This window comes from Rhinolophus sinicus, chromosome 3, assembly GCF_057876585.1.
Source record: "Rhinolophus sinicus isolate RSI-liver-muscle chromosome 3, RSI-T2T, whole genome shotgun sequence".
Classification (NCBI taxonomy): Eukaryota; Metazoa; Chordata; class Mammalia; order Chiroptera; family Rhinolophidae; genus Rhinolophus; species Rhinolophus sinicus.
Genome location: NC_142503.1, coordinates 192316122 through 192341736, shown reverse-complemented (window position 1 = coordinate 192341736; position 25615 = coordinate 192316122). Strand labels below are relative to the sequence as shown.

Sequence of the window (25615 nt, the reverse complement as noted above, 5' to 3'; positions counted from 1 at the left end):
CTGATTTTCAAATTGGGTTCTGCAGGGCAGGGGCTTCTGTGGATGTGCTGGGGGTCGAGGGGCGGGCGGCTGGGCACACCCCACAGTGTGACCTGGTCAGCGCTCTTTGCTCAGTCTTGTGGACTCATGTAGTGGCTCCTTGTGAGGTTCCACTCTGTGCCGGGCTCTCAGAAGGCGCCAGGAAACACGGTGAATGAGTAAACCAACACATGTAAAATTGGTACCATAGGTGTCCCATCAGCTGTGCCGTGTGAGGTGACGGTACCTGTTCTCTGAGCCATGGCCGTTGCATTTGTTGTGCTCCGGGTGCTGGCCCAGCCTGGGCACAGGAACTGAGCTATGGTCTGCACATTTCTGTTTAGGGAGTGTCTGTATGCCAGGCGAGCCCCGTGGCTGGGCATGGAGCACACACACAATCGAATCTGCCACAGTCCCTGCCAGAGTGCGGGCGAGTGAACTCCATCCAGGCCATAGACTCCTGAGGGTCTGTGGGATGCCCAGCCTTTCTTGCAGGAAAATGCATACGGGCACGGCGGTTGGCATGCCATCTGCAGTCCATACTGCAGTGCCTTCCCTAGCACTCTGCCCCCTGTGAAAACCCATCAGAATTCCGGAACAAAGGGCCCCGATGGCCACAGGCCTGAGTCCCCACGAGCATTCTGGGGGAGAGGGCGTGGTGGGTCAGGGCTGGCTTTCTGGGGGGCGCTGCTTCTGTTGGAGCGGGATCCTAAAGGCTGAGTGGAAAGTGGGGACCAAGCCACACCCCTGTGCCCAGAACTCCTTGCAGTAAGGAATGTGGGTGGGGGAGGCACAGGTGGAGGAGTCGGCAGGGAGCCTTTGTCCCACCCAGGCTCTGTAATGGGTTGGGGTGAGTCAGGCATGAGTGTTGGAAACAGTGGCCATGGGATTGTGGGGGAGACAGAGGGATACCAGGCTCAGGCCTGGGGGATATTTGTGAGGGCCATGATGGTTGAACCAGAGTCACAGGGTGGGAGAGGTGTCACAGGGGGCCAGAGATGGTCAGGAATGGACAAGCAGCCGGGGCAGGACCGAAGGGTTTGGGGGCCTCCTGCACGGGGTGGGGGGGGGGAGGAGTGGATAGGCTGGAGTGTGACAGGCTGGGGCAGACCTGAAAGGCCAGGCCAAGTGTGCAGCCAGCTGCTGGTGGTGAATATGGTGGTGGGGTGGGTCTCCGCAGCCCAGGCCGGTACTGTGCCAACAAAGGCCTGGCCCCGGGATTGGAGAGGAGCGCAGCTGGCTGTGAGGGCAATAAGCTGGGGCTCTGTAGGACTCTGGCCAAGTCCCTCTGGGGAACCAACCCTCTTTTTTCCCAGGAGCTGACTTTGAGGACTGGCTTGGAGTTCATAGACCTTCCCCTTGAGAACGAGGCAGTTCTGGGGACCATGGCCTGAGAGGGGCAGCCACCAGCTCTCCTTACCCGCCTGCCTTCAGCTGGCTGTAGTGAATGTTCTGGAAGGATGCTTCCTGACTGCCGAGTAACCTTTGTTTTCTTTGTTTTCCTCCACAGGAAGCGAGGGATAGAAGTCGTACAGGTGAGTACGGGCCACGCCCTCCCCATCTTTCAGGCCCATGGGCCTTCTAGCATTCATCTCTCCTGGGCACCTGGCTTCTCTTCTCATGCTCCTTGTTTTTAACGTTTCCCTGTGGACTCTCCGTGATTTCCTCCCTGGCAGGGAACAGGCAGGGGCTGATGGTCTCTCAGGTTTGTGGAGTTCCTGGGGCTTTGTCCGTGGAAAGAGCTGGCTGGGGGAGAGGTGGGGCTTCTTGGTGGGGATGAGGGTGGGCAGGTAACATCTGCGGTGTTTGTCCCTGTCATGGGAGTTACTTCTCTTTCTGCTGTTTAATGGCAATAGGAACAGTATGAGCGTTTCACATTTATTGGGTACTCTGGGGTGCCAGCATTGATAGCATTTACTTGAAAGAAGCATTTGTATGTTACTGTTTCATGGTGGTGGTGGGAGCACATTTAAGAAGTCCGTTTTGTAGCCCCTCGTTTTCCTCATGTGCTTGTTCCTATAGCTGACCTGGAGAGGAGCTTGCAAACTCTCCATCCCAGCAGCCCATTCATATTGACCCTCCCTCCCATCTCTACAGAGGTAGGGCAAGACGCCTGGGTTCACTGTACTGGCTGTGTGACCTCAGGCCAGTTGCCTAACCACTCAGTATCTCAGTCTTATCATCTGTAAAATGGGAATACTACTACTACTACTAGTAGTAGTAGTAGTAGTGCCTGTCCCCTGGGATGGCTGTGAGGACTAAAGGAGTTAATTCAGTTAATGCAGGTGGTATGGTGCCTGGCACACAGGAAGCTGGTCATCTATAGAAAGAACCACATGCTCTCATTATCCACAGGCAGGTGTGTGATGCAGGGCATAAAACCCCCCTGGGCATCATGTGGCTGCTCATTGTGATCCTGGGGCAAGAGAGGTGCTTCTAGTTCTTCCCTTGCAGTGAAACTGAAAGAGGACCTGATTGAGTTGTCAGCTGAGAGAACATTAAACATGATTTTTTATAATAAATTACTGTAATTCTCGGCAAATACCTCTGAAGGAATTCAGAGAATGTGCTTTGGTAAATCTCTTTCCATTCCGTCTTATTTATTTGGATCAGTGGTTTCAGCACTTACATCTATTAAAAATTGAAAGAGAGAGAGAGAATTGATAATAAACTCTGCCTTATTCTAGCAATAGGTAAAATCCATCTGTGGATGTATGAAACAATTTTTAAAAATTCCCATTCATCTTTTCTGAGATGCATTTCTAACAAGGTTTAATTTTTTTATGCTTATTACTTATACATCTCTGTAATACATTTTTGTCGTATTGATCAATTACGTACTAATAGTAACTGATAATAAATCTGTCTAGAAGAAATTTTTGCCACTTAGAGCTTTATGGCCACATGAAATTAGCAAATTAAACATACACTTTTTTTTTTTGCCTTTAAATGTAAAACAGCGATAGTGGAAATACCACCGAGCGATGTGGACTGGAAATTGGAGGAGGCAAAGGAAACATTGCAAACACGCCAGGTGTTTAAGAGGAGTAATTTTAAGATGGATGATGGTGGATCTCAAATTGCTGTGATATTTAGATTCCATTGGATCCATTTAAAAGAGAAACAGTAACAGTTTTATTCTGAAATGTTAATATTTACAATATGTTGGAAATTACATCCTCTAAAGTATTTAAACTTAGGATGAGAAATTTTAGATGTCAACTTGAAAATGTGCAAATAGAAACATAGTTTTAAACATTTATTTTGGGGGTTTGGTTTGAAGGCCACTGCTTTAGAACATTACCCCATTTACTTTTCAAAACCAGGCTTTGAGGCAGGTACCAGCTCAGAGAGGGAAAGCGCCTGGCTCTCGGGCCCCCTCGCTGGGGCCTGTGTGTCTGCTGAGACCCAGGAAGGCATTGGCAGTGGGCTTGTCTGCAGGCCTCCCTGACCTGGGCTTGTTAGGCTAAGGGATTGTGGGGACAGAGCCAGGAGTGCAGTTTCCAGGCTCTCACCCTCACATGGAAAGGTGCTCACTTGTGTAGTAGATGGCCATCAGCTGTGGCTAGTTGGCTGTCAGCTGTAACCAGTGAGCCACTGGCCACTGATACAAGTGCCGTGGCTACACTAGCAGTAAATGGGGGCTAGCAAGAAGATGGGGGCTGAGCCTGCAAGTGGTGAAGTGCGGGTTGCAGATAGTGTGTTTCCTGCTTCCTGTGTCTCCAACCGAGCCGCCAGCGAGACTGTAGTGGTATGACTCCCCATCTATGGCTCCATGGGTGTTCCTTTTTGGCCTCACCATGTCCTGTGTTCTTTTGTGGGGAGCGGGACCAGAGACCCCACAGGCCGCCCGGCACGACAGGGATGCTTGAAAATAAGAAAAACTTAGCGTTCTCTGCTCACGTAGTATGAGAAGCCCCAGGTAGGCCGAGGCCAGGAGGGGCAGGAGCGGTGGAGGTCCTGCTCTGTGCTTAGTTCTGGGGCTCAGGCTGGAGCCAAGGACACAGGGCCAGGATGCGCTGAGGGGCTACCTGTCATGACAGTGATGGTCACAGGTACCTGTCACGGCGGTGATGGTCTGCAGGTGCTCTTTGCCTCAGTGTCCTCCTCTGTACTATTGTAATAAGGATGCTGGCTGCACAGGCCTCCCCACCCCCCAACTCTAGCATTGCTCCAGGTGTTAACAGTTGGCCTCACTCCGCCATTGAGGTGAGGGCCCCTCCTAGCTGGTAGCTATGGATTGGGCCGACTGATCTCTCTTTGCAGCAGCATTCATCAGTCTTTCCTGGGTGCCTGCTATGTACCAGGCTGCAGATGTTGGGTACTCATACAGGCCCAGGTCAGGTCCCTTCAGCTCTGAGATCTGTAATTGGCAGTCATAGGCCAAGGTGGGTGGCGATCACTGGCATGGTCCCAGAGGAGGTTCCTGACCCAGCCTGGTAAGTCAGGAAGGCTTCCTGGAGGAGGACAGGGTGAACATGGCTAGTGGCAATGAGCCTCATCCACCTGACAGAGCCTGGCTGAGAGGCAGATCCAAAGCCACAGCCTGGACTTAGGCTCGACCTGCTCCCCAGGCCCTCCCGCTGCTGCCCCTGAAACAGCTGGTGCTAAAATGACCAAGGCCAAGCATGGCAGAGCCATCATTGCTCCTCTGCCCAGTGAGCCTTTGTTGGGAGGAGGAAACGTTCCTTGGCCACTTGGGTCATCTGCAATCTAGGGGTGTAGGGGGGTGGACCTGGGGCTCTGGATGCACCACCTGGGAGTATTTTCCATTCTGACCGGCTCTGTGGGGGGAGCTAATGAGGGAAGCCTGGCCTGTGCGGTTTCCTCATCTCTGGTCTCCGTTGTTCCTTTCTAGAGCAGCTGTAAATTTGGTGGAAGAATACCCCAAAAGAACAACATACCTATTGTCCTGCCCACCCCCGCCCCCATCCCCTGCTCCAGCGTGTTCTTTGGGGAGTCTTTCCCAGGTATTTTCAAAGTGCAGAGGAAGATGACAGTTAGCATGGGGGATGGGGGGTTGGAGTTTTATTTTAAAATGCAAATGAGCAAGCTGTAAGTGTGAGAAGTACTGTCGCTGATTATAGATTCACTGTCCTCCTTCCAAATTCCTTGGGAATTCAGACATTACGAAATCTGGTCTTTGGAGAGGCCGCTGTTTCTCAGGCAGGCAAGGAAGCAAACGTTCCCCCAGCTCGCCAAGGCGGGCAGGGGTGCAGCAGGCCTGGCCTGGGGTCTGTCTCTCCAGCGCTGTTGCTTGCTTAAGATAGTTCTTTGTCTGCCTTTGCCCCCTTTCTCACACACCATTCAGAACAGGGACTCGGGTGGCGGACAATCAAGCAGAAAAGGAAAGACCGAGAAAGATAGAAGGATGCCTGAGAGCGGGCCATGGGCCCGGGGCTTCTGGAGGTCTGGGTCCCAGGCATCTGGCATTGGAGATGCAGTGACGATGGCCCCCGGGCTCATGGGCAAGCCCAGAGGGCTGGAGGGCATGTCTGTGCTGTGGTAGGGGCCTGTGAGGACACGGGGCCAGCACTTAAAGGGGGGAGTGCAGGGGGAGGTCTCATGGGGAGGTTGGTGCCTCTTGGTAGGGAATAAAGCGGGTGCCAGCGTGGACGGGGAGGTGAGGTATTTGAATGTCGTTGCACGCAGGGTGTGCCACATGAAAAACCCAGAGGCTGAGCAGCAGGGTCTGTGGATGCAAGTGGCTTGGAAGCTCTGGGGCCTTGGCCATGAGGGAGTTGGCAAGCGGCCAGGCCAGAGAGTGCAGCAGGGCTAGACCACTCGAGGGGCCAGGGGCAATTGAGAGGCTTCTGTGTGGGAGAGGTATACGCTCCAGTTAGAGGCCAGGGGTTAAGTAAGGTCCCACTGGGAGGGCACAGGGGAGGCTATTAGACAAGGCTGGACTGGAGAGCAAGGAGCTGGGTCTTCCGGTGGGAGGCTGGGGCCACAGCCTAGTGGGGTCTGGCTGGAATTAATGCAGTAGTGGAGTGCTGAGCTGACAGATAGCAAGGGAATGGTGCCTGGGTGAATGTGGGGGGTGAGGCAGAGTGAGGGGCCAGTTCCCACACTCAGGGTGCAGGAGGTGGAGCAGTGGGGGCGGGGAGAAAGCTGGTTCAGATAGATGTGTTGAATGCGGGCAATGGAACTTCAGTAGCTGCCTTCCTCTTTTAGAGCCAGAGGAAAGGTCACGTGGCTGAGTATGCTTCTCTCCAAGGATTACAGATGCAGAGTTCTCCATTCAGCTTTAAAAAATGAATGTTATTTAGGTAGTATTTTTACATGGTTCAAAAATAGTTATGCATTTAAAGGTGTCAAATGATTAATCCTCAGCTGGGTTCCCTGTGCCACCCGCACTCTCTCCAGGGTGCCCTGGCTGACTGACCGTGGTGCCCTCTCTGGAATTTATTTCCAGGTAATGGAAGTCCAGGTAGAGTTTGGCACCTGTGAACTTTCTTCCTTCCATCTGATCCCTCTGCTGGGTGCTCTGGAGCCAGGCATAAGGGTCTTTGGGATTATTGGTTGCCTTGGTGTTTTTTTTTTTGGGGGGGGGTGTGTCTGACGTCCTTGTTGCTGAAAGAGCTCATGGCGACCATCCTGCCACCACCTCATGTATAGGGCCTCCCTGAAGAGCACCCACGTGTGACTCTGACCCTGACCTCTGACAGCGCACCAGCACCGCCAGGAAGGGAGGCCCCGGGATGGGGAAGTTGACTCTGCACAAAATGTCCCCATGTGGTCACTGGGGTCCGCTGGGGTGTAGACTGTTTTTGTGTATGTTTGACCTCCCAGAGGAGCCCAGAGGTCTGGGCGTGAGCTTCGGATAGTCTGTGTTCTGACTGTGTGTGATCTGACTTTCCTCATCTTTAAAATGGGCTTACACTCTCTCCATGGGATCTAAGCTACCTGATAGAAGCTCAAGGAATGCGTTTCTTTTTCCTCATCCTTCATTAGGAACAGTGCGGCTTATGGGCAGGAGTAGATACAGCTATAGGTGAACTGTGTTGCTTGGAAAGATCGTTGCCTAGTGCAAAGGATGTGCCTCCACCCCATAGCACCCTTTTTCTGGTTTCTAACTATTGTGGATTTTAGCTTAACCCCCCCCCCCTTTTTTTTTAAAAGATTTTAGTTTTTAAAGTTTGAAATGCAGAGTCTTTTTTTTTTAAACATTGAAAATTGTTTTCACTCTCAGTCATTTACTTAGGAGATATATTTAACAAACAAATAGAGAAATTTATGTGTAAGCAGGGTCATCATCATATTTTTTTATAATAATACATGGGGCAGGAGGAAGAGTTATATAAATTAGGGTCTGCTGATACCAAATGTTTATAGTAGCTATTAAAAGAGGTCACATTTTGGAGGACAAGCGTGGGAACACGCTCACAAGATGATGTTAAGTGCTGTCAACGTCTACTGAATGGTTTCAGTTCTGTTGGTTTTATTTTTATTCTTGAGTTTTTAGGCTTGCTGTTGCAAATAGAAACTGTGTCCGGCATCCGTGCAGTCCTGCGTGCCTTCAGAGGGAGGCACAATTCTCAGTTCTGGGTGTTCTTTCCCCAGCTTTTGAGTCGCTGAGTCAACTTGAGCAAGTCCTGAAAACAACGCAAAAAGCGCTCCTGCAGGGAAGCTGGGCGCCTGTGCCCCCAGGTGCCTGGGCGTGTTCCGTTCATTCCACACAGACTCGGGATTCCATCTGTGATTTCAGAGGCCTCGTTGGCATGTAGCGAGTAAGCATTTCACAGGAAAGCAGAGATGGAAGGAGGAACATGGGCAAATAGGAAGGGATAGAAAGGGTTAGAAGCAAATGGAATGAGCAGAAGCAGAGTCTGCTTTGAAAGTAGCCGCCTGTTTTGAGGTGGTTCTGGGGTGAAGTTGTCCAGAGTGGTCTGCCAGTGTCACCATGGCCATTGCCACCACCCCGGAGCTGGTGAGAATGCCAGCCCACAGCTGCTGGATCTGGACCCCCAGTTAAGCAGGATACATGTTAGAGTAGCAGAGGCTTTGGTGCAAGCAGTGGGTGTCCTTTGGGTTGGGGGCCACCTCCTGGGGCTCGCTCAGGTCCAGTGGCTGAGACTGAGCGAGGTGGTGATTGACGTGAAGTCCGGGAGCGTGTTCTCCGCCCACCTGGGTGCACAGCTTGCTGTGGAGAGCAGGATGGAGGTGGGCGCCTCCAGCGCAGTGCCTCAGACCCAGAAGCCTCCTTGGCTAAGAAGTTGGCCCCTCCCGCTCCAGCCCCCTCCCCGGTCTCAGGTTTCCGTGTGTGCTGTTAGACCTGCCACATGTCGCCTTGCCCACCACACCTTTCCTGCTCCCCGGCAGAGCCCTCCCCCCAAGCGCGGGCTGCCAGAACTCGCTTATGTCTGAGGGGTGTAGGACGTGGCCCTGGTGAGTGCTCGGTGAGTCAACTGAGTACCGAGCTGTTCCACGTAGGACAGAGCAGGCCCTGAGGGTCTGTGTTCAAAAAAATCTCTGTTATTCTTTCCTCATTAACTCATATGTGCTCCTTGTTGAAATCTCAGAAAATAAAAACAAGCTTGAAAAATGAAAACCCAAAGAGGGTCATGGAAACAATTCTTTTGGTATGTTTCTCTCAAAACTGTCTATCTGTACCACAAATCTGCTGTTTGTTACATATTGTGTGACTCCAAGTTGGGCTTTTCCGTGTCCATAGTTTTGCAGCCTGCGCTTTGGGGATGGATGCGCATGTGCTTGGCCTCCTTAATCACCTTGGAAATGACCATTACGGTGACGGTGTTACTTTCCCACCGTCACGTGTCCCGGCGTCTGGGACCCTCATCTCTGCTCCGCAGCCTCAAGTTCTAGGAGGTTTCCGCCTTGCTGTTGCACACAGCCCTGCCCGGGGCGTCTCTGGACCTCAGTGTTTGCTCCCATCTCAGGTCCCTGTTTGGATTGACTTCTAGAAGTGGCGTTACTGGTTCTGAGGCATCAGGATCCTGTGGGCGGTGGCGCCCATGGCGTGTAGACCGTCTCTGCACCCCAACCTGCAGTGCCTGCATGAGTGTGTCCCAGGCCAGTGACTCGGTGGCTGTTTACTGCAGCGTCCCCATGCCTGGTCCTGGGCCGGACGCAGGGGGCGGGGGGGGCCCCAGGGAGGTACAGGCAGTGTTGACAGCAGCGAATGCCCCTGTGAAGATGGTGGAGTGGCCATCACGCGGCCATGCTGGCTCGTCATTATGATGGCTGACAGTGCTTTGTGCATGCCAACGTCCTAGGATTGGCATGTATTAATTCATTTATTCCTTACAATAACCCTGTTGGGTATGTCCTGTTGTCGTCCCCATACTGTAAACAAGGAAACTGAAACAAAGAAAGGTTAGCTTGCCAAGGTGGCACAGTTAGTGAGTGGAGGAGCTGAGGCTGGAATCTAGGCAGTTCGGCTCCAGAGGGCTATTTATTATTATTCTTTTAACTTTCAATTACGGGAAAAGTCCCATGACACACCAGACTGGAGATCGTAGTTTGATGAGTTCCCGTGTGCCCCCCCCAGTGATGTACATGAGCACGTTGTCTGTCGTTTCATGGGGACCCTGTTCCCCGCTGGATGGTTTCCAGGCAGATCTCCGTCCTGTCGGTTCACCTGTACCTGCCTCAGTGTGTGTCTGTGTCCTTGTTCTTCTGAGTGGGATTCGAGGGGTGAGGTGGGGTCCTGCCAGGTATGGGACGTGGCCTCCTGGACCTGCCCCCTGCCCGCACTGTGGTAGTTTCTGGTCTCTGGGAAGTGAGTGAAGGACCACACTGGGGGTGGGGGGAGCAGGTCCCCAAGGCCCTGGCTGGCGTCCTGTCAGCCTCTGGGACTGGGGTGGCTGTTAGGGAGCCGGGATGTGCGTCACTTGACTGGGTCCCGCGGAGCTGTTCACATCGCATCCCCTCTGAGTGCTCATCGTGACAGTTGGGGAAATGATCGGAGGAAATGCTTGCACGGCCTTCCTGTGTTTGGGACCTTCTGTAAGCACTTCCGTACATTAACTAATTTAATCCTCGCGGTAATCCAGGGAAGTGCTGTTATCAGCTTGATTTAATAGAGAAACTTCGATTATTCCCACTTTACATATGAGGAAACTGAGTCAGAGAGAACTCACCCCAGTCCCTCAGCCGGTAGCAGGAGGCGGAGCTGGCCTTGCAGCCCCGCACGCTGGTTCCATGGCCCATCTCTTAACCTCCATGTCTCACTGCTGGTTTTGCATCATTTCCGAAACCAGTGCTTCCGTGTGTTCCTTTGCTTGGGGTGATTTGATCTCTCTCCTGGTCTGGGCCCGTCTGCTGCCCACGTGCTAGAGTCCTCTTTCTCAAACCAGCCCCCATCTTGTCACAGCTTGGCTGCAGTGCCCAGGGTGCAGAGGGAAGGCACAGTCCTCGGAGGTGTCCGCAAAACCCTTGGCAGTTGATTCCCGCTCCGGAGCGCCCAGGCAGGCCATGTCTGCAAGGAAGCCCTCAGAGCACCTTGTGCAGAGCCCCAGCCTGCCGTTCCACACAGCCTCTTCCTGTCTGTCCCATCTGGTGGACACTTACCCATCTGTCTGACCAAGTTCATGGCCACTCAAAGCCTGGACACCCTGCCCAGAGCTCCCCGCACTCATCGGGGCCCTTACATGCCCTGTGCACCTCGTCCTGGGCTTCCCCCTTCTCCATAAGCTCCTTAGGGCCGTGGACCACAGCAGCGTCTGGGGCTGTGCCCGCTTCGTGTGCATTCTGGCTGTTTAGATGTATCTTATCAAGAAGTCTTTGGAAACCAGTGGAAAATAATAAAATATTACAGACACATAGGAATCGGAAAAGTGTCTCATCATCTCATGTTTCAAAAGTGACCGCTGTTGACGTCTCCATTCCCCCCCGTGCGTATTCTGACATACCCTTTCCCCGTCTTCGTTCTCTGACACCTGTTTAAAAACCTGTTCGTACTTTTGAGATTGAGATGTGAACATTTAATGGGATGGTTCTGACGGATGGTGGCTTTGAATGGAGGAGATAGAATCACAGAGTATTTGTACATTGTGGGAGGGTCTTACTCTGCCCTGGGTAGTGCGTGAAGGCCGGGGCTGGGGGAGAGGTCTCGGGATTTTTTTCTTTTCCCAGCAACAGGTTGATATATTGTGTAGTACCATTTTGAAAGGTCAGAAAGTACACATGAACTGGAGAGTTCCTTATTCTTACGAAGTGCAAATTTATTAGGTTAACTTGCCATTTTAACTATTCCCAGAAGAGATAAATGAGTTGCTTTTGTTAATTTCATAGTCTCGGGATGTTCCTGGCTTTTGGTGTTCTGAATGCTTTTCTATACTCCTTCCCCGAAGGAAAGGTTAGTAAGATAGAAGAAGTACACCAAGGCCGAGGCACAGAGGACGATGTAAAGTTACCTGACAGGCAGCAGTGCCATGAGGCGCCCCGGGTACTGCTGAGTTTCCTGGCAGGCAGTGCATGTGGGGAAAGCAGATTGCCACCGCAGAAGGGAAGAACTTGTAAGTCCTCAGAATGGGGAGTAAAACATGGAGAAGGTTGAACCTTCCTCTTAAAATGTTGAAGGACCTTGTCAGTGTCACAAACAGGAGATCTCTGTCTTGACCTGGATGAAAAGGCAGAACTAGAAGAGAAGCAGAAGTATGGCGGCCATGAGTCTCTCATGCAAGGACATTGTATTTTTGGGGTCCTCTCCTGGACCCCAACCTCCAGCCCCTTCTGTCTGGCCAGCCCCTGTTCTCCCAACACCCTGCCCACCTGTCATTTCACAGTGGAGCCATCAGGCTTTGCGTTCAGCTGCTCGTAGCAGATTGGAAATGACAGTGGCCCAAATAAGACATGAGTCCATTTCTGTCTGTGTCAGAGATGCTGGAAGCAGGCAGCCTGGGGCTGGTGTGGGGGCTGCATAAAGTTGTACAGAACCCTTTTCTCTGTTTGTGCCCTGCCATCTTTCACACTGGCTTCTAGGCTCAAAGTCACCTCCTGGCTGAAGATGGCTGCTGCCCTCAGCCATCGTGTTTCCATTCCAGGTAGGAGGAAGGCAGTGAGGCAGTAGGGCACCCCCACATCCCACCTGAGTCTGTTCTCATTAGGTGGCCTTCCCAGAGGCTGCCTGTATCGCCTTGATCAGAATCGAGCATTCTGTTAGATTGGTGCAAAAGTAATTGCGATGTTTGCAGTTATTTTTAACCTTTCAAACCGCAGTTACTTTTGCACCGACCTACTAACACCTGGTGGCCAGCAGGCTGGCAAGTGTGGTCTTTTTGCTGGATACACTGTCACCTCATATGAACTCGGGGTTCTGTTGCTGAAGAGGAGGATGGGGAATGGGTGTTGGGCCATCGCTAGCTGTGTCCAGCACACTCAGGCTCTGGACTTCGAATTGGACAAGTTACATGCATCTGAATAGGGTGTCATGCAGTTGAATGACTGGACACAGGAGCCAAAATGAAAGGATCTCTGTTGTTTGATTGGTTATCCCAAGTAAAGAAAAAGCAAAGAAACCAGAACTGTCTGCAGTGCAAATTCCATCCATCTGGTTTGCTTGGAGCAGGGCTGACATGGCTCCTTTGCCTGCTGGGTCCAGTGAGGTCCCCGCTCAGGTGTCCCCGCCTGGACTTGGCAGCCCGAGGCCCTCCCCTGGATGCAGGGATGCATGGGTGCAGCCTGCTTGCAGTCTGCTGGGATTCGAGCAGAGCTTGCCCTGGCGGGTGCATTTGGAGCCACAGGCTGACCTACTCCACCCTCTTTCTGCATCTCCCTGGGTGCAGTGAGGATGGGGTGAAGCATCAGCTCTGATGGGCGCTGACCCCTGACGCTGGCGGCAGAGGGCTTCCCTGCTCCCCTTAAATTCTGCGTGCTAGCTCCTCATTGGCTGGGGAGGCTCTGGGAGTTCTGCGTGCAGCTGAGATTTCATGGTTTTTCCGGACGTTCATGAACCCAGAGCTGAAACGTGGTTCCGTCTTTCTCCTCTTTCACCCTCACCTTGAGATCTCCCGTGGAACCACCGCAGGCTCCTGTCTTTCTCCCAAGTTCTCTGATAATCCTGTTTCAGTGGCAGGCGGGGCAGCCCCGTCAGGGACCCAGTTGCTCTCCTTCCATGCAGGCCTGTTTTTCAGCACAACCAGCAGTCTGAGTATTCCTTTTTGAACTTTCTATAATGGCCTCAGAGCATACCCTATAAGGAGATCCCGACTTGCACTGTGTCCCGGGAACTTGGCCATGGAGCAGGGCTCAGTCATCACTTTCACAGAAGCCACTTGGGAGGTGCTCTGCGGTCTGATGGGAATGGGGGCGGAGGCTTTCGTCAGGTGTCCTGGGGTAGCATTCAGGGCTCCTGGGTTCTCAAGATTACTGTCTCGGCAGTAATCATCCAGTAAGATTGCATCAGAGCTCTGCGATGCCCATGTGACAGTTCTAAAATGCTTTGGTGTCTTTGGGCTGGGCTTCTGTGAACCAGCCCGGGGAACTCCTGTTAGTGCTTTGCCTCCACCCCACTTGCCAGGTGCGAACACTGAGGTTCAGGCTGGCGGGCGTCTTGCCCTGTGCTGCCCAGTGAGTGAGCAGTAAGCAGAGGTGGGACTGGATTCCAGAGTGTGTGATGGCAAAGCCGGTGCCGTCTCTGCTCAGGAGGCTGGCTGCCTCCCTGGACTGAGTGTGGTGACCTGGCCTTTTTGTGGCTGTGCAACCCCGGGCAAGTGGCAAAACCTCTCTGAGGCTCATCTACCAGATAGGGACGAGATTGATAAATGAGGTGAGGCAAGGGAGGGCGAGAAGGCCTCCCTGAAGGGGATCAGGCCCTCTAAGCAGCTCCCTGGTTTTCGCTCCTGAGATCACTTGAGGGGTCTTTTGAAGGCACCCCTTTGTCTAATTGCTGGATGGGAGAGGTGGGTTTTCTGGCACGGAGCATCCCTTGGCTCCCTCCTTTCTCTCTGCCGGGCCAATATTTTTGCTGCAGGCCCTGCCAAGTAGCAATAAGTTCTTTGCAGTGTTTTGACAGGATCATCAGAAGCCTGGAAGGGAAAGGATGCCTTTGGGACTGAGCTAATAGCCTAGGAGCGTGGCCTGGGGTGAGGGGAGGTTGGCACAGGAGAGGGGACATACCCGGGGGGAGGGGGGGCACACGTTTATTAAACTTGATTAATGGGAGGTCTGGTCCTCCCCTAAGCCCAGGGCTTGATAAGGTTGTGTGCTGACTGGATATTCTAGGATGACTGTTCCAGGCTTTCACTTAGTAGAGACCTGGGTGTCCCCAGGCCAGCTGCGGGCCTCCTCCCCCTTACTTTGCTGTCTGCGGCCTCAGTGCCCTCATTTGTCTGCTGGGGACAATGAGCCCCTGATGGGGAGAAGATGAAACACCCTGAGGTGTGACACAGCCAGGCCTTGGCCTTGACTATGAGTTAGTCTGTTCCAGCACAGCCCAGGGACCCTCCAGCTGGGCCTTTATGGACCTGTTTGCTGCTGCAAACAGCTGACAAGGGCCATGGCTGCTGGCCAGAGCTCCCCCCAGTCCTGTGTGATTCTCTGACCCTCCTGAGGGAGTTTGAAAATGACTTTCCAGAAGAGCCTCGTCTGTAATTGCTGGGAGCAAAGTATGTTTACCCACAGCCCAGAGATAACCAGTGGGCACATTTCAGCAATGTCCTTTGAGTTTTTCTCTGTGCGTAGAAATAGAACCTGTATTTATAGATTTTAAATAAAACTGTTATCCTTTTGTAATATGCTCCCCACAAATACACTTAGCATATTATTAGCATTTCTCCTTTTGTGCAACTTTCTACTTAGCCTTTTTTCCATAATGGCTACGTCACATGCCCTCTATGACTAAAGTTGTTGAGTTCTCCAGGTGGATGGTGGTGACGGTTCTGGTTTGTCACTATTATAAATAGTGTTGTGTTGAACATCTGGTCCTGATGTCAGTGGGGCAAACCTGCGATGATTTCTTCGGGCTATATAAATGATAAATTACATTTATTGTTTTTGCAGTTTATAAAACTAATATGTACTTCTTAGGGAGAAAAACCCCAAACATTATAGGGAACTGTGGAAACGGACCATCGTTTTGGAGTTTGTCCTTCTGGAGGCATCTATGTCTCCCTCATGTGTCCTCTATCCCCTCCTGTCTCACTCAGGCCCCAGACCCCCTCTGTCTGCCCATTGTGGTGGGGGCTGGGGCCTGGCTGCAGCCCGGCCCATGGGGTTTTGCCCTGCCTGTGTTCCTGACCCAGGGAAAGAAAGGGAGGGGGAGTGTGGAGGGGTGAGCAGGTGGTTGGTCCCCAGGGGGTCCAGTCCTGCCGGGCTGCAGGCTGCTTCCCTGGGCTGGTCCATCCGCGCGGGCCCCTCCTGCTCTCAGGTGCTTTGCTCCTTGTACATACGTGTGGTTTGCCAGCCAAAGGGAAATTCAGACTGTCAGACACCTGGAGGGCTGGGGAGCTGCCACCCCCCTACTTCTCGTCCCTCAGAAGCGGCAAGCATCACATAGTGGCCAAAGGACCGTCCTTATCCACACAAGTGCTGGTGGCCCGTTCACCAGCAGGACAGCCTCCTTGCCTGGAAGGGCGTTGTCAGGGCACCTACCTTTAAGGACAGAGTGTCACAGCACTTAGGACAAAGTCTGTCACAAAGTTCACACTCAGTAAGCTGTAGCTGCTGCTGGTGTGTTAGGAGGCCGTCCCTCTTCTCTGGCTGCCAGTTTGTATTCAGAGAACCGAGGACGGGAAAGTTAGTTTCTGCAAAGAATATCAAACAGCGGCTTGCACCTTGTCGGGTTTCCTTCTGGAGTGGGGGAGTTGGGCGCAGTCCTGAGTCCATCCCTATAGGACTTCCCTGGTGGAAGGGGCTTTAGAGGAGACTTTCCAGTGTGGATATGGGTCACTGTCCCAGAGAATCCTGACCACGTGACTTTGAATCATTTTTTTGTCATTGCTGAGCCTGTGTCCCCATCTTTCTTGGACATTTTTACTTTTATCTTGCTAGTTCTCAGAATAGCTCTGAGAGGCAGGATCTGTTTATTCTCCCCATTTTGCAGATGGGGGAACTGAGGCTTAGATATGTCACTTGCTTAAGCAACATATCTAAGGTCACAGAGCTAGCCACTACCAACCACTGTGCTCTTTGAACTCAGATGGGCTTGACCCCCATGGCCTGGTTCTTTCTGCTCCAACCTCACTGCCCCTCACCCTGCCCCCTGTGAAACAGACCTCCCTGGTTTCCCATAAAAACCTGCTGTCCTTCTGAGTTTTCTGAGGCTGCCATGCACCCAGCCCCCCAATATTTTGCATGGGCCTTTGCAGCAAAACAGTCACCCCATTCCCAAGCTCGGTCCACTGCGCCCCACGCTGCTCCGAGCCTCCTGTTCCAGCCTGTGCCCCTTTCAGCCTGCCCTCCGTGCCCACTCTGCGTGGTGGTTCTGCGCGTGTCTCTCCCACGCCCCTTTGTTCCTGATGTTCTGATCCTGTCATGTTTCAACACCTGGACGTGTTCCGCTTCATCTCAGCCCGGGACCTGGTGGGAGGCAGAACTCCCCCAGGTGGTTCTGATGAAGTGACTTTCCTGTGGGGCCCGCTGGCAGAGGTGTGGGCAGCGCGAGGGACCAGATAGGGCTGGAGAGGCAGCGAGAGCCTGGCTGTGTCGGGCAGTGACGACTCCTCGGCCAGTAGGGCAGGGCCGTGCCCCAGGGCAGCCCCAAGCATGTTGTTGAAGCAGGAAGGAGCCCCTCTCTCCTCTTGCCCTCCGATCCCGGTGGCCCCTGTGGGCCGAATGCGGCTAGAAGCCCAGAACCCTGAGCTTCAGTCCTCAGGGCAGCCTCCCCGGCACAGAGCAGCGTGGAGAGCCGATGGGGGTTCAGCAGGAAGTGACCAGCACCCTTCTCCCCCCGACTTTGTGACTCTGGACCTCAGGACAGAGCAGTGTTGTGTCCTGTACCCACTGAGGTGTTATCCTGGAATAGTCGAGAGGGGAACCCAGGGTCCTCTGTCCCTACCCAGACTCCAGCATTTTCCCCAGCTCTGGCTTTCCTGCCTGGCCCTTCCAGACGCCCCTGTGACCGTCGTGCCATGGACTCATTTTCTGTCATCCAGTTGGTTGTGGTTGATCCTTTGAGGGAACTGACCCACTTGTAGGACTGAGGCCCACCTGGGGCTGGTCCTTCCGTTCTTGTCATGACTGGACGTTCACCTAGGCCCCTGGCAGGAGGCCTTCTCCTGTCCCCTGAGGTGACCAAACCTCCAGCCATCGTTGTGCCCATGTCTCAGGGAGACAGACAACCCTAGGGCTGCATCAAAAGTGGGGGCTGCTCACCTGGAAACTAGGGAGGGCTCCTGCTGGCATGTCGTGCCCAGAGCTGGTGAATCACCCCCACCTGTTTGTCACTCAAGAGATGATTACCATGTCACTCAACTGGAAACTTGGGTCAAGGAGCCTGCAGGTCTGGGGAGAATGACCAGGAGGGCATCTGCAGGTGTTCCCAAGTTGTGTGACACTCATGGGAGGAGAGGGCATTAAGTCAAGCTTGCTGGTCCTGGAGGCCCCAGGTCAGGGCATCAGGAGCCCCGGGCATCTGGGCCTGGCTCTGGCTCCTTCTTTGTGAAATGAGCTGATGGCCCTGATGGATTCTCTAGGGTTTCATGTCACTCTCTCCTCCTGTGAATCTCTGACTCTTCAGAAAGCAGGGGTGGAACCCCTCCCCCCATCGCCCCCCGTGTTCTCTCCATCTCTGTTTCCTTATTTCTTTCATTTTGAAGATAGCCTGGTGAAGTTGCCACGTTTGCAGCGATGAGTCAGGGATCTGAGCCCTCCTGCCCCCTTGGGTGGCAAGTGAGGGGGGAGGGGGGCAGGGAGAGGGAGAGGGAGAGAGGGGGAGAGAGAGAGAGAAGGGGAGGGGATGGGGAGGGGGAGGGGGAGTGTGTGTGAATTTGCTGATCTGTTTGAAGCAGGCCCCTTTCATGCTCTTTAAATAGGGCAGATTTCTAGAGAATTCAGCCAGCTCCTCACATCATACTTCACTTGGGTGCAATTTTTGTGTATGTAGCAAATATACATGTGGCTGCCTTGTATGTGCACGGTGGTTTTAGCATTGGACCTATCTGGGTTTGCATCCGTCTCTGACCTCTACCAGCTGTGTGACCTTGGGCAAGTCCCTGAGCTTCGGTCAACTTCAAGACGTGTCATCATAATGGTGACAGTACTTGCCCCACCATCTCCCAGGTGGCATCTGGGAGGGCCAGATGGAGGAACATAGATGTAGGTCCTTTATAAACTGTGAAGCACCTTGTGAGGTGAGCAGACGTGCGGGTGTGCTCTCGCTGGCAGCACCCAGCTTCGGAGGCTCAGGAAGCCTTCCTGGCAAGCCTTGTTTTGTAGCTTTGCAACGTCATGCTCAAAAAATGTTCGCATGTGGTTTATTTAACTTTAAGTGGGGCAAATTCTGAAATGGGTTGTTTATTGTCCAAGTCGAATTTTTAATTTCTCATAAATTCCCCACAAATTGCTGTAGTACGTTTATATTTATTGAATCTGTCAGGGTTGTTTATGGTGTTGAGGCCTGGGCTCCCGTGTTTGCTGGCTGTTGTCATGACAGTGCCGGGGTCTAGGGTTTGGAGGAGAGGCCCTGCTCCAAGGTGTTATGGAAGGTTCTGGAATGGGCTGGTGGTGTGAAGTGTAACTGTGGCTGCTGCACCAAGGTCTGGCCTTGGTGAGCTGTTTAAGGCTCTGGATTCCACTCCACCTTTACCTCACCCCTGCTTGTCCCTGTCCCTCAGGGATGCACTGCTTCATTCTCTTCTTGAATGCTCCTACACTCCCTTGCTGCTTTGAGTGTGGGAACCAGCAGTGACTGCACCTGGGGGCACCTGTGGGAAGTACACGTACTCCCCCAGACCTGCTGGGTCGGAGCCTGCAATTCAAAAAGACAGCAGGTGCCTTCTCTCCTAGGCCCACCCACTGCCATCAGGTGGCTTCTCTGGGAGACCCCTGAGGCTCCCGCGCCCTCAGGACAGAGCCCAGAGGCCTTGTCTGGTGGTTCCTTCCCCACAGCATCCTACTCCATGATCTCTCTAACTCCATCTTCCACATTACTTTGTGCCCTGCCCACAGTGGCATCACCCCTAACCCGGCTTTACGCGTGCCAGACTGCTTGCACTGCCCGCCCCAGCCTTCTCTCTGGGGAACTATAGCCATATCAGAAGAGGCAGCTCCCGAGTCACCTCCTCCTTGAAGCCCTCTGCTTTTGCTGACTGGGTCAGGTCCAGCCCACCAGAGCTCCCCTGTGGCCCGGAGGCCTCACCTGCCCCAGCCCCATGGGGCCGCTTGACCCCCGTCCCCGGCTCTGTCCTCTGACTGAGCTCACTGGGTGCTCTGACTGTCCTGCCTTTTCATGGGGGCTTGACCTGCCACCAGCACTCAGGGATGCCACTCCGGTCAGCTGGTCTTCTCAGGGCCAAGACTTGAGGCTGGACTTTTCCTAGGAGCCGGGACGCTGTGTCCGGGGAAAGAACATTGTTCGTTAGGAATGGGAGGAATTGCCCGGGGCTCTCAGTCTCCAGTTGAGGCCTGACTGGCAGCTGGGGCTAGGGACTGAATGAGGACAGGGCCTCGGGCTGTGGAAAGGCACCTGTGGAGGAAGGGACTGGAGGGGCCGTGAAGAGGAGAGCCGCGAGGTGTCCTGAGCTCCTGTGTGCAGGTGAGAATGCAGACGCTCACGTGCCCTGCAGTTCTTCCCTGAGTGTCTGCTCTGGGACTCCTGCCCTCAGGGAGCAGCCGCGTCTAGCAGGGTGACGGACAGAAAACAGTGAAGTGTATGGAGTGAGTGAGACGGGGGAGAGCGACAGGGAGGCAAGTAAAGCAGGGCGAGGGGCTGGAGATGAACAGGGGCTTTGGGAACACGGCTTGGTTAAAGCTGAGCCCTTCACCCCCTGACGTGTATCTGAGAGAGGAGTGTTCGTGTCCACCGAAAGGTAGCCAGAGAATATTCAAAGCAGCCGTGTTCGTAATGGCCCCCAAATCGAAACAATCCAAACGTCTGTCAGCTGTAGAATGGATCCCTCAGAAGTTGGGTTATAGTCACGTGATGGAATCCTGTACAGCGACAGGTGAACCAATGGCCGCCACAGGCAGAACACACGAGTCCCATGGACATATTGCTTAGCCAAAGAAGTGAGACCCAGAAGAGCACTTAACATGTGGTCCCATTTCCGTGAAGCTCTGCTCTGGGGGTGGAAGGCAGTCCCTTTGGGGATGGTATGGGGTGGGGGGGACAGGACAGCATGCTGGGGTCCTGCACAGTTTTCTTCTCAGTCTTGCTCTTGGGTGTTAGTTTGTGAATATTCATCAGGTTGCTCACTTGTGGTACGTGCTTTTCCTCTTGTCACATGTTACACCGCAATAAAAGGCTTACAAAACAAACAAAAGGCAAAAAAAGCCCTGGGAGGCAGAGGGCGTTCTGTTTCCGGTGACATGTACCCTTGGGCTCTCTGTAGAATGTTGGTGCTGAAGCAGCAGCCTGTCAGGACGTGGGTGTCCCCTCTGAGGCTCCCCTCTGGGATGAAGCTCCCGTTGCCATGGGTGATCCAGGCTCCACGGGAGGCCACCCTGCTGGGAGGACAGCACTCGAGGAAAGTCCTTGCCCTTCACAGGACAGGGAGCTGTAATCAAAGGTGTGTGAGTTCTGCACTCCCAGCCCCTGGCCCGGAACAGGCACTCAGTTAACATTTATGGAAAGAGGGTGCTTCTGTCCCAGTGGTTCCAGCCTGTCTTTGGTATGTGGGCACGGAGGTACAGGATTGCCTTCTGTGCCCTGTTCTCTGACTCTGGCCTCCAAGCCAGAGAGGGGGTGCTGAGAATATCCATTGTCTGGATGCTGTTTTCCACATGGTAGGCATGGGCTCTAGTCTGTGCCAGCTAGTTTATAACCGTCTGCGTTTATTGTGCGTTTACCCTGCGCCTGGCCCTGTATCCCAGTCGAGCCTCTTACTGCCCTCCGTTTACAGATGGGGAAACTGAGGTCAAAGCAGGTACACATAGGGACTTGCTCAAGTTCACCTGCTAGAAAGTGGGGACTGTGGTTGACTCCAAGTGGAGTGACACAGGCCAGCACTTGACTCACCGACACACCAAAGGGAGGGGTGAAGGCGGATGTGGGGAGGGAGCAGAGTTTGAATTGAATGACTCGTTGGATGGGCTACATCCAAGTGTGTTCAAGAAAACCCTTCCTACCCTACTTCCCTCTCCAGCCCATCTGTTTGCTCTTCAGGCACGAGTATGACATCTCTCCTTCTAGTATCTTCTCCCATTGCTCCAGACCTGTGTGGTCTTACCTGCTGACTCTGAAGCCTGGTTGTCTTACTTGCCTGCCTCCTGCGCTTTCAGCCCAGGCTCCACAGACCTCCTGAATTACAGTCACCTGGGAGATGAAAAAGACTGGACTGTATTGTTGAGAGCAGTTTTAGGTTCACAGCAAAATTAAGTGGAAAGTGCAGAGCTCCCCACACAGGCACTGCCTCCCGCACTGTCGTACCCGCACCAGAGCGATGACCCTCCACTGACATGTCGGCATCACCCAGAGTCCGTAGTTTGCACTGGGGTTCACTCTTGGTGGTGTCCATTCTAAGGGTTTTGACAAACGAATAATGGCGTTGTATCCACCATTGTAGTATATTTCAGTATTGAATCCTGGCATCGTACACTGTAAGATGCCGTGTAGTTTCACTGTCCAAAAAATCCTCTGTGCTCCTTGTATTCTTTTTAAAATACTTAAAAAAACAACTACCGATGGACAGCATTGATCAAATCAAGATCTCTGGGTGGGGGTCCTGAGCATTGGTTTACGCTGAGGGTCCCTAGATGATTCTGATAGAAGCCAAGGTGAGGCTCACTGGCTGAAAGCCTTGGTCCTCAAACTTGAGTGTCACCAGAATCCCCAGGAGGGCATCTTCATCTAGGTGGTGGCCTCACTCCAGAGTGTTTGAACCAGTGGGTCTGAGGGGGCTGAGAATTTGCATCTTTAACAAGTTTCCTGACTTGTTGAAGCTGCCGGTCCTCAGAGCTATGTCTGAGAACAACTGGTTTTAAGCAGTGGTGGCAAAACGTGCTGGGGCTCCTTTTGGCACTGCCTGCTCTCCGAGTGGGGACTGAACGTGGGTGTGGGAGGTGGAGCAAGTTTCCCCTGTCCCTGAGCCATCAGCCCTTTGGGAGCCTGGTTTGGGAGGAGGGTGGTGGTACAGGCAGGGAGTCAGGTATTCTACTGAAAGCAAGATGGGCTTGGGGACGCAGATGGTTGGTCAGCAGCCAGGAGGCCAGGTGAACTTCGAGCCCAGTGAGTCACTCTCAGGCAGTCTCTGGGGGTTGTGTTCTTCCCACCAGGACCCCCAGGGTCAGTAAGGACAGCCCAGACCAGACTTTCCTAGGCGAGGGTCTGACATCAAGACTTGAGCCCTGTGTGGATCCCAGAATCCTGGGATCCTGGTGGGAGAAGCAGACTGCCCCTGATGCCTGGCGTGTGTAATAAAGGACCTTCAGTGGAAACCAAATCTGCTTTGCTTGGCCTTTTAGAAGCCCAGTAATAAAATCTGAAAATACAGCTAACATGTGGGAGTGGTTTATAAAGCACTTGAAAAGATGCCTCAGATAAAGCCCAGACAGTCCTCTGAGCTGCAGGGGTGATTTAATTATCCTGCCTTTTAGCTGGAAATTTTAGGGGCACAGAGCTACTAATTGGCAGAGCTGGGCTGTGAACCCAGGGTGTAGTGTTCTCAACCCACCCCCCTCCCACCCGCAGGTGAACCCCCAGGCAGAGATTATGGCCCCTCCCAAGCAAGCTCTGGCTCTTGCTCCCAGGAGTGGAATGTACTAGAATCTCTCATAACAGAGTTGTTCTTGAAATGGGTGACTGTTCCTGACATTCCTCAGCCAAAGGTGTGGCAGTGACCACCCCTTTTGTAACAGTGGCCCGGCCTGGAGAGTTACTCAGCTTTTAAATGGAAAGACTCCTCCATCTGCTGCTTCCCACTTCCCCTGCTGAGGGGTTGGGAGTGAGGCACGGGGTGGTTTTTCCAGCTCGCTGGATTGGGGCTGTCAGACGGGCTAGCACACCCGCTTCCAGGCTGGGCTCTGTGAGGACCCGAGGGGTCTTTCGGGGGGATGCCTTTTATTTTCATTGTAGGGCTGATGGTTGCTGACCCCCACACAACAGCTCCCCTCAACCATAGCAGCAACTTTTACCTTTTTGATGTTGGGGGTCTCCAATGTTCGATTTCCTTTCGAGCAAGACAGCAGCAGTTAGAAAATGAAAACCCCTCGTGTGGGACGGCACAGCCAGCACCCTGAAGCCTGGCCGCTGCCCTCCTATGGGCCTCGGTCACTGAGGTCCTGTATGTGCAGAGTGCCCTGGAATTGCTAGGGGAGCAGGACGGCCAGGGCTGCAAGGCCCTGGGGAGTGGAGTCCGGCTGTCGTCGGCTTCATTGATTCATTGACTGTTCATCTGTGTGCTGGGCCAGCGGGGTCCTGTGCCTCGAGCAGAACTGCCCCAGTCCTTGAGCGTCCAGTCAGTGGGAAGACAGTATCTGGCTTTGGTCGACTTTACATGTCTTTTAGCACTTCCTGGGGACTATTATCATCGAAGAGCAGAGAATTTCAGTCCGCACAGGTGTTCTGCAAACCTTATTTCTGCTGATGGGTCAGCATCACTCACTTCCTCCCACGACCTCGCGGGCACGCCACCTACTGGTCACTGCCGGACATGGCGGGCTCTGCCACGGGATGGCTGTGGCTCCCTGGGTCTCTAACCTGTCCACATCTGACCCCATCTCAAGAATTATACTTGCTGAACCTCTCACCCTCCAGGACTTTGATTTGCCACCTTCCTGAGTGGGTGAAGGGAATCAAAGGGGGGCAGTGCTACTCATGGGAGGAGAGGCACCTCCAAGCGCGGATGGGGTGCTTTCACAGGTCAGCGGCAGGAGACGCCCGCGTGCCACCCCTGACTCCTGGGGTCAGCCTTTGTTCCTTTCTCATGGTGGACAGCGCTGAAGTTGCTACTCGGGGCTCTTGGAGAACCATCTGGAATGCATGGTGTTCAAGAACGAAGGGCCGCCGTGTGCAGGACAGGGACTCCTGGTGGTTCACAGGCTGAGCAGGCGTGGAAGTACCTGCCTCCAACCCCCACTGCACTGACGTGGGGGAGGTAAGAGGGGCCGTATCCTGCCCGCTGGAGGCTCTGGGAAGACGAGACCTTTACAGATGGGCGCTCAGTTCTGATGTTACGGACTGTCCACGCCGGTGTGAGAACGATGGTGACCACGGGCTTTCTTCAGCCCTCACTGTAACCCAGCCCTCCTTGTATAAACTCCTGGAGTCCGGCCGGAGCAGTTCGCTTTTATTTAAGGCCGTGCGGCCGGAGCAGTTCGCTTTTATTTAAGGCCGTGATCCGATCTCCAGCCCCCTGCCTCCTGCCCTTGGTTGGCCCCAGGAAGGCTGTTCCTCACTGGGCCTTTTGCATCTGGGTGGAACTGTGCAGGGGGTGCGCTTCCCAGCAGGAGGGTTCCCCCCTCCCCCCCACCCCCCGCAGGCCTAGAATGTGTGGGAAGCACCACCTTCTGCAACTTCACTGGCCACCTTCCCTTCCAAACCTGCTGCCTCTGGTTTCTTGGCTCAGGCGGCCGGCACTGCCCCCATGTCTCCCCCAGCAGCCAGCCCCGACCCTGTGTCCCTGCCCACCCACATCGCATGTTTCCGGGTCTGGGTGATTCTCCCTTCGCATGTCGCCTTTTCCATCCCACCTGCCTCCTCTTGTCGTCCCTGCCTCTTGGCCCACCCCCACCTGTGGTGTGGTCTTTCATCAGTAGTATCTGAGTCACTCCCCTGCTTTTTGTTGTCTTCAGGTGAAAGTCTTAGCTCTTCAGAACGACTTACCCTGCTCCTCCCAGTTGGGCCCCTCCAACCTGACCACTTTGCCTCTGCCACTCCCCACGTCAAACACCAGCAAACCTTCACTGCCTCATCTCTGTGCCTCTGCACACGCCCTTCGTGACCCACTTGGCACAGCTGCTTTCATCCTTTACACACTGGGAAGGTATTATTTCCTAGAGGAAGCATTCCCGGATCCCCCCTTAACCCGCATCCCTCCAAGGAAACCTTCCCCCCTCGGTGCTGCCTCTAGGCTGTGCCCAGACTCCTTGTTCTCCCCCAGGACTCGGCAGGCTCAGGTTGACCGTTCTCCCTCACCATAACCTCTGAGGTTCTCGAGGGCCCTCATCTCAGTACCTAGCAAAGAACCTGGCATATGGGAGGCCCTTGATAAGTGATTCTTATGTATGTGTTGGCTTTACCCCAAAGGTCAGCTTATAAACCACATAAGTGGTTCTTTAGGTGTGTTTCTTTTTTTTTTTTCAAAGAGGCTCATGGACTCTGTTATTCTTTAATATCTGGGGAGTTGCCTTCTCAGTATACCTTCACTCTCCTCCTTCCACACAGTCCTGTTTTGCTCTGAGTAGCATTGGTGATTGACCTAGGCCTACCATGAAAATAGTTCCCTTTGCCTGGACTTGCACCCCAAGCCTCCCATCCTGTTATGGGCACCCACGTTTTGCAGTTCTGCTCAGTAAGATGTAAAGAGAAAGTGTTTCG

At 53.5% G+C, this 25615-nt stretch overlaps 1 protein-coding gene across 3 annotated transcripts in view; it reads left to right on the top strand.

Annotated features, from left to right (window-relative positions):
• ITPK1 (inositol-tetrakisphosphate 1-kinase) overlaps positions 1 to 25615 on the top strand; it is a 155033-nt gene that overhangs the window by 35201 nt on the left and 94217 nt on the right. For all 3 annotated transcript variants that reach the window (XM_019745416.3, XM_074327020.2, XM_074327024.2), the window contains one exon: positions 1529 to 1553. In XM_019745416.3, coding sequence (XP_019600975.1) covers positions 1529 to 1553 — 25 coding nt within the window. The remainder of the gene's footprint in view (positions 1 to 1528; positions 1554 to 25615) is intronic.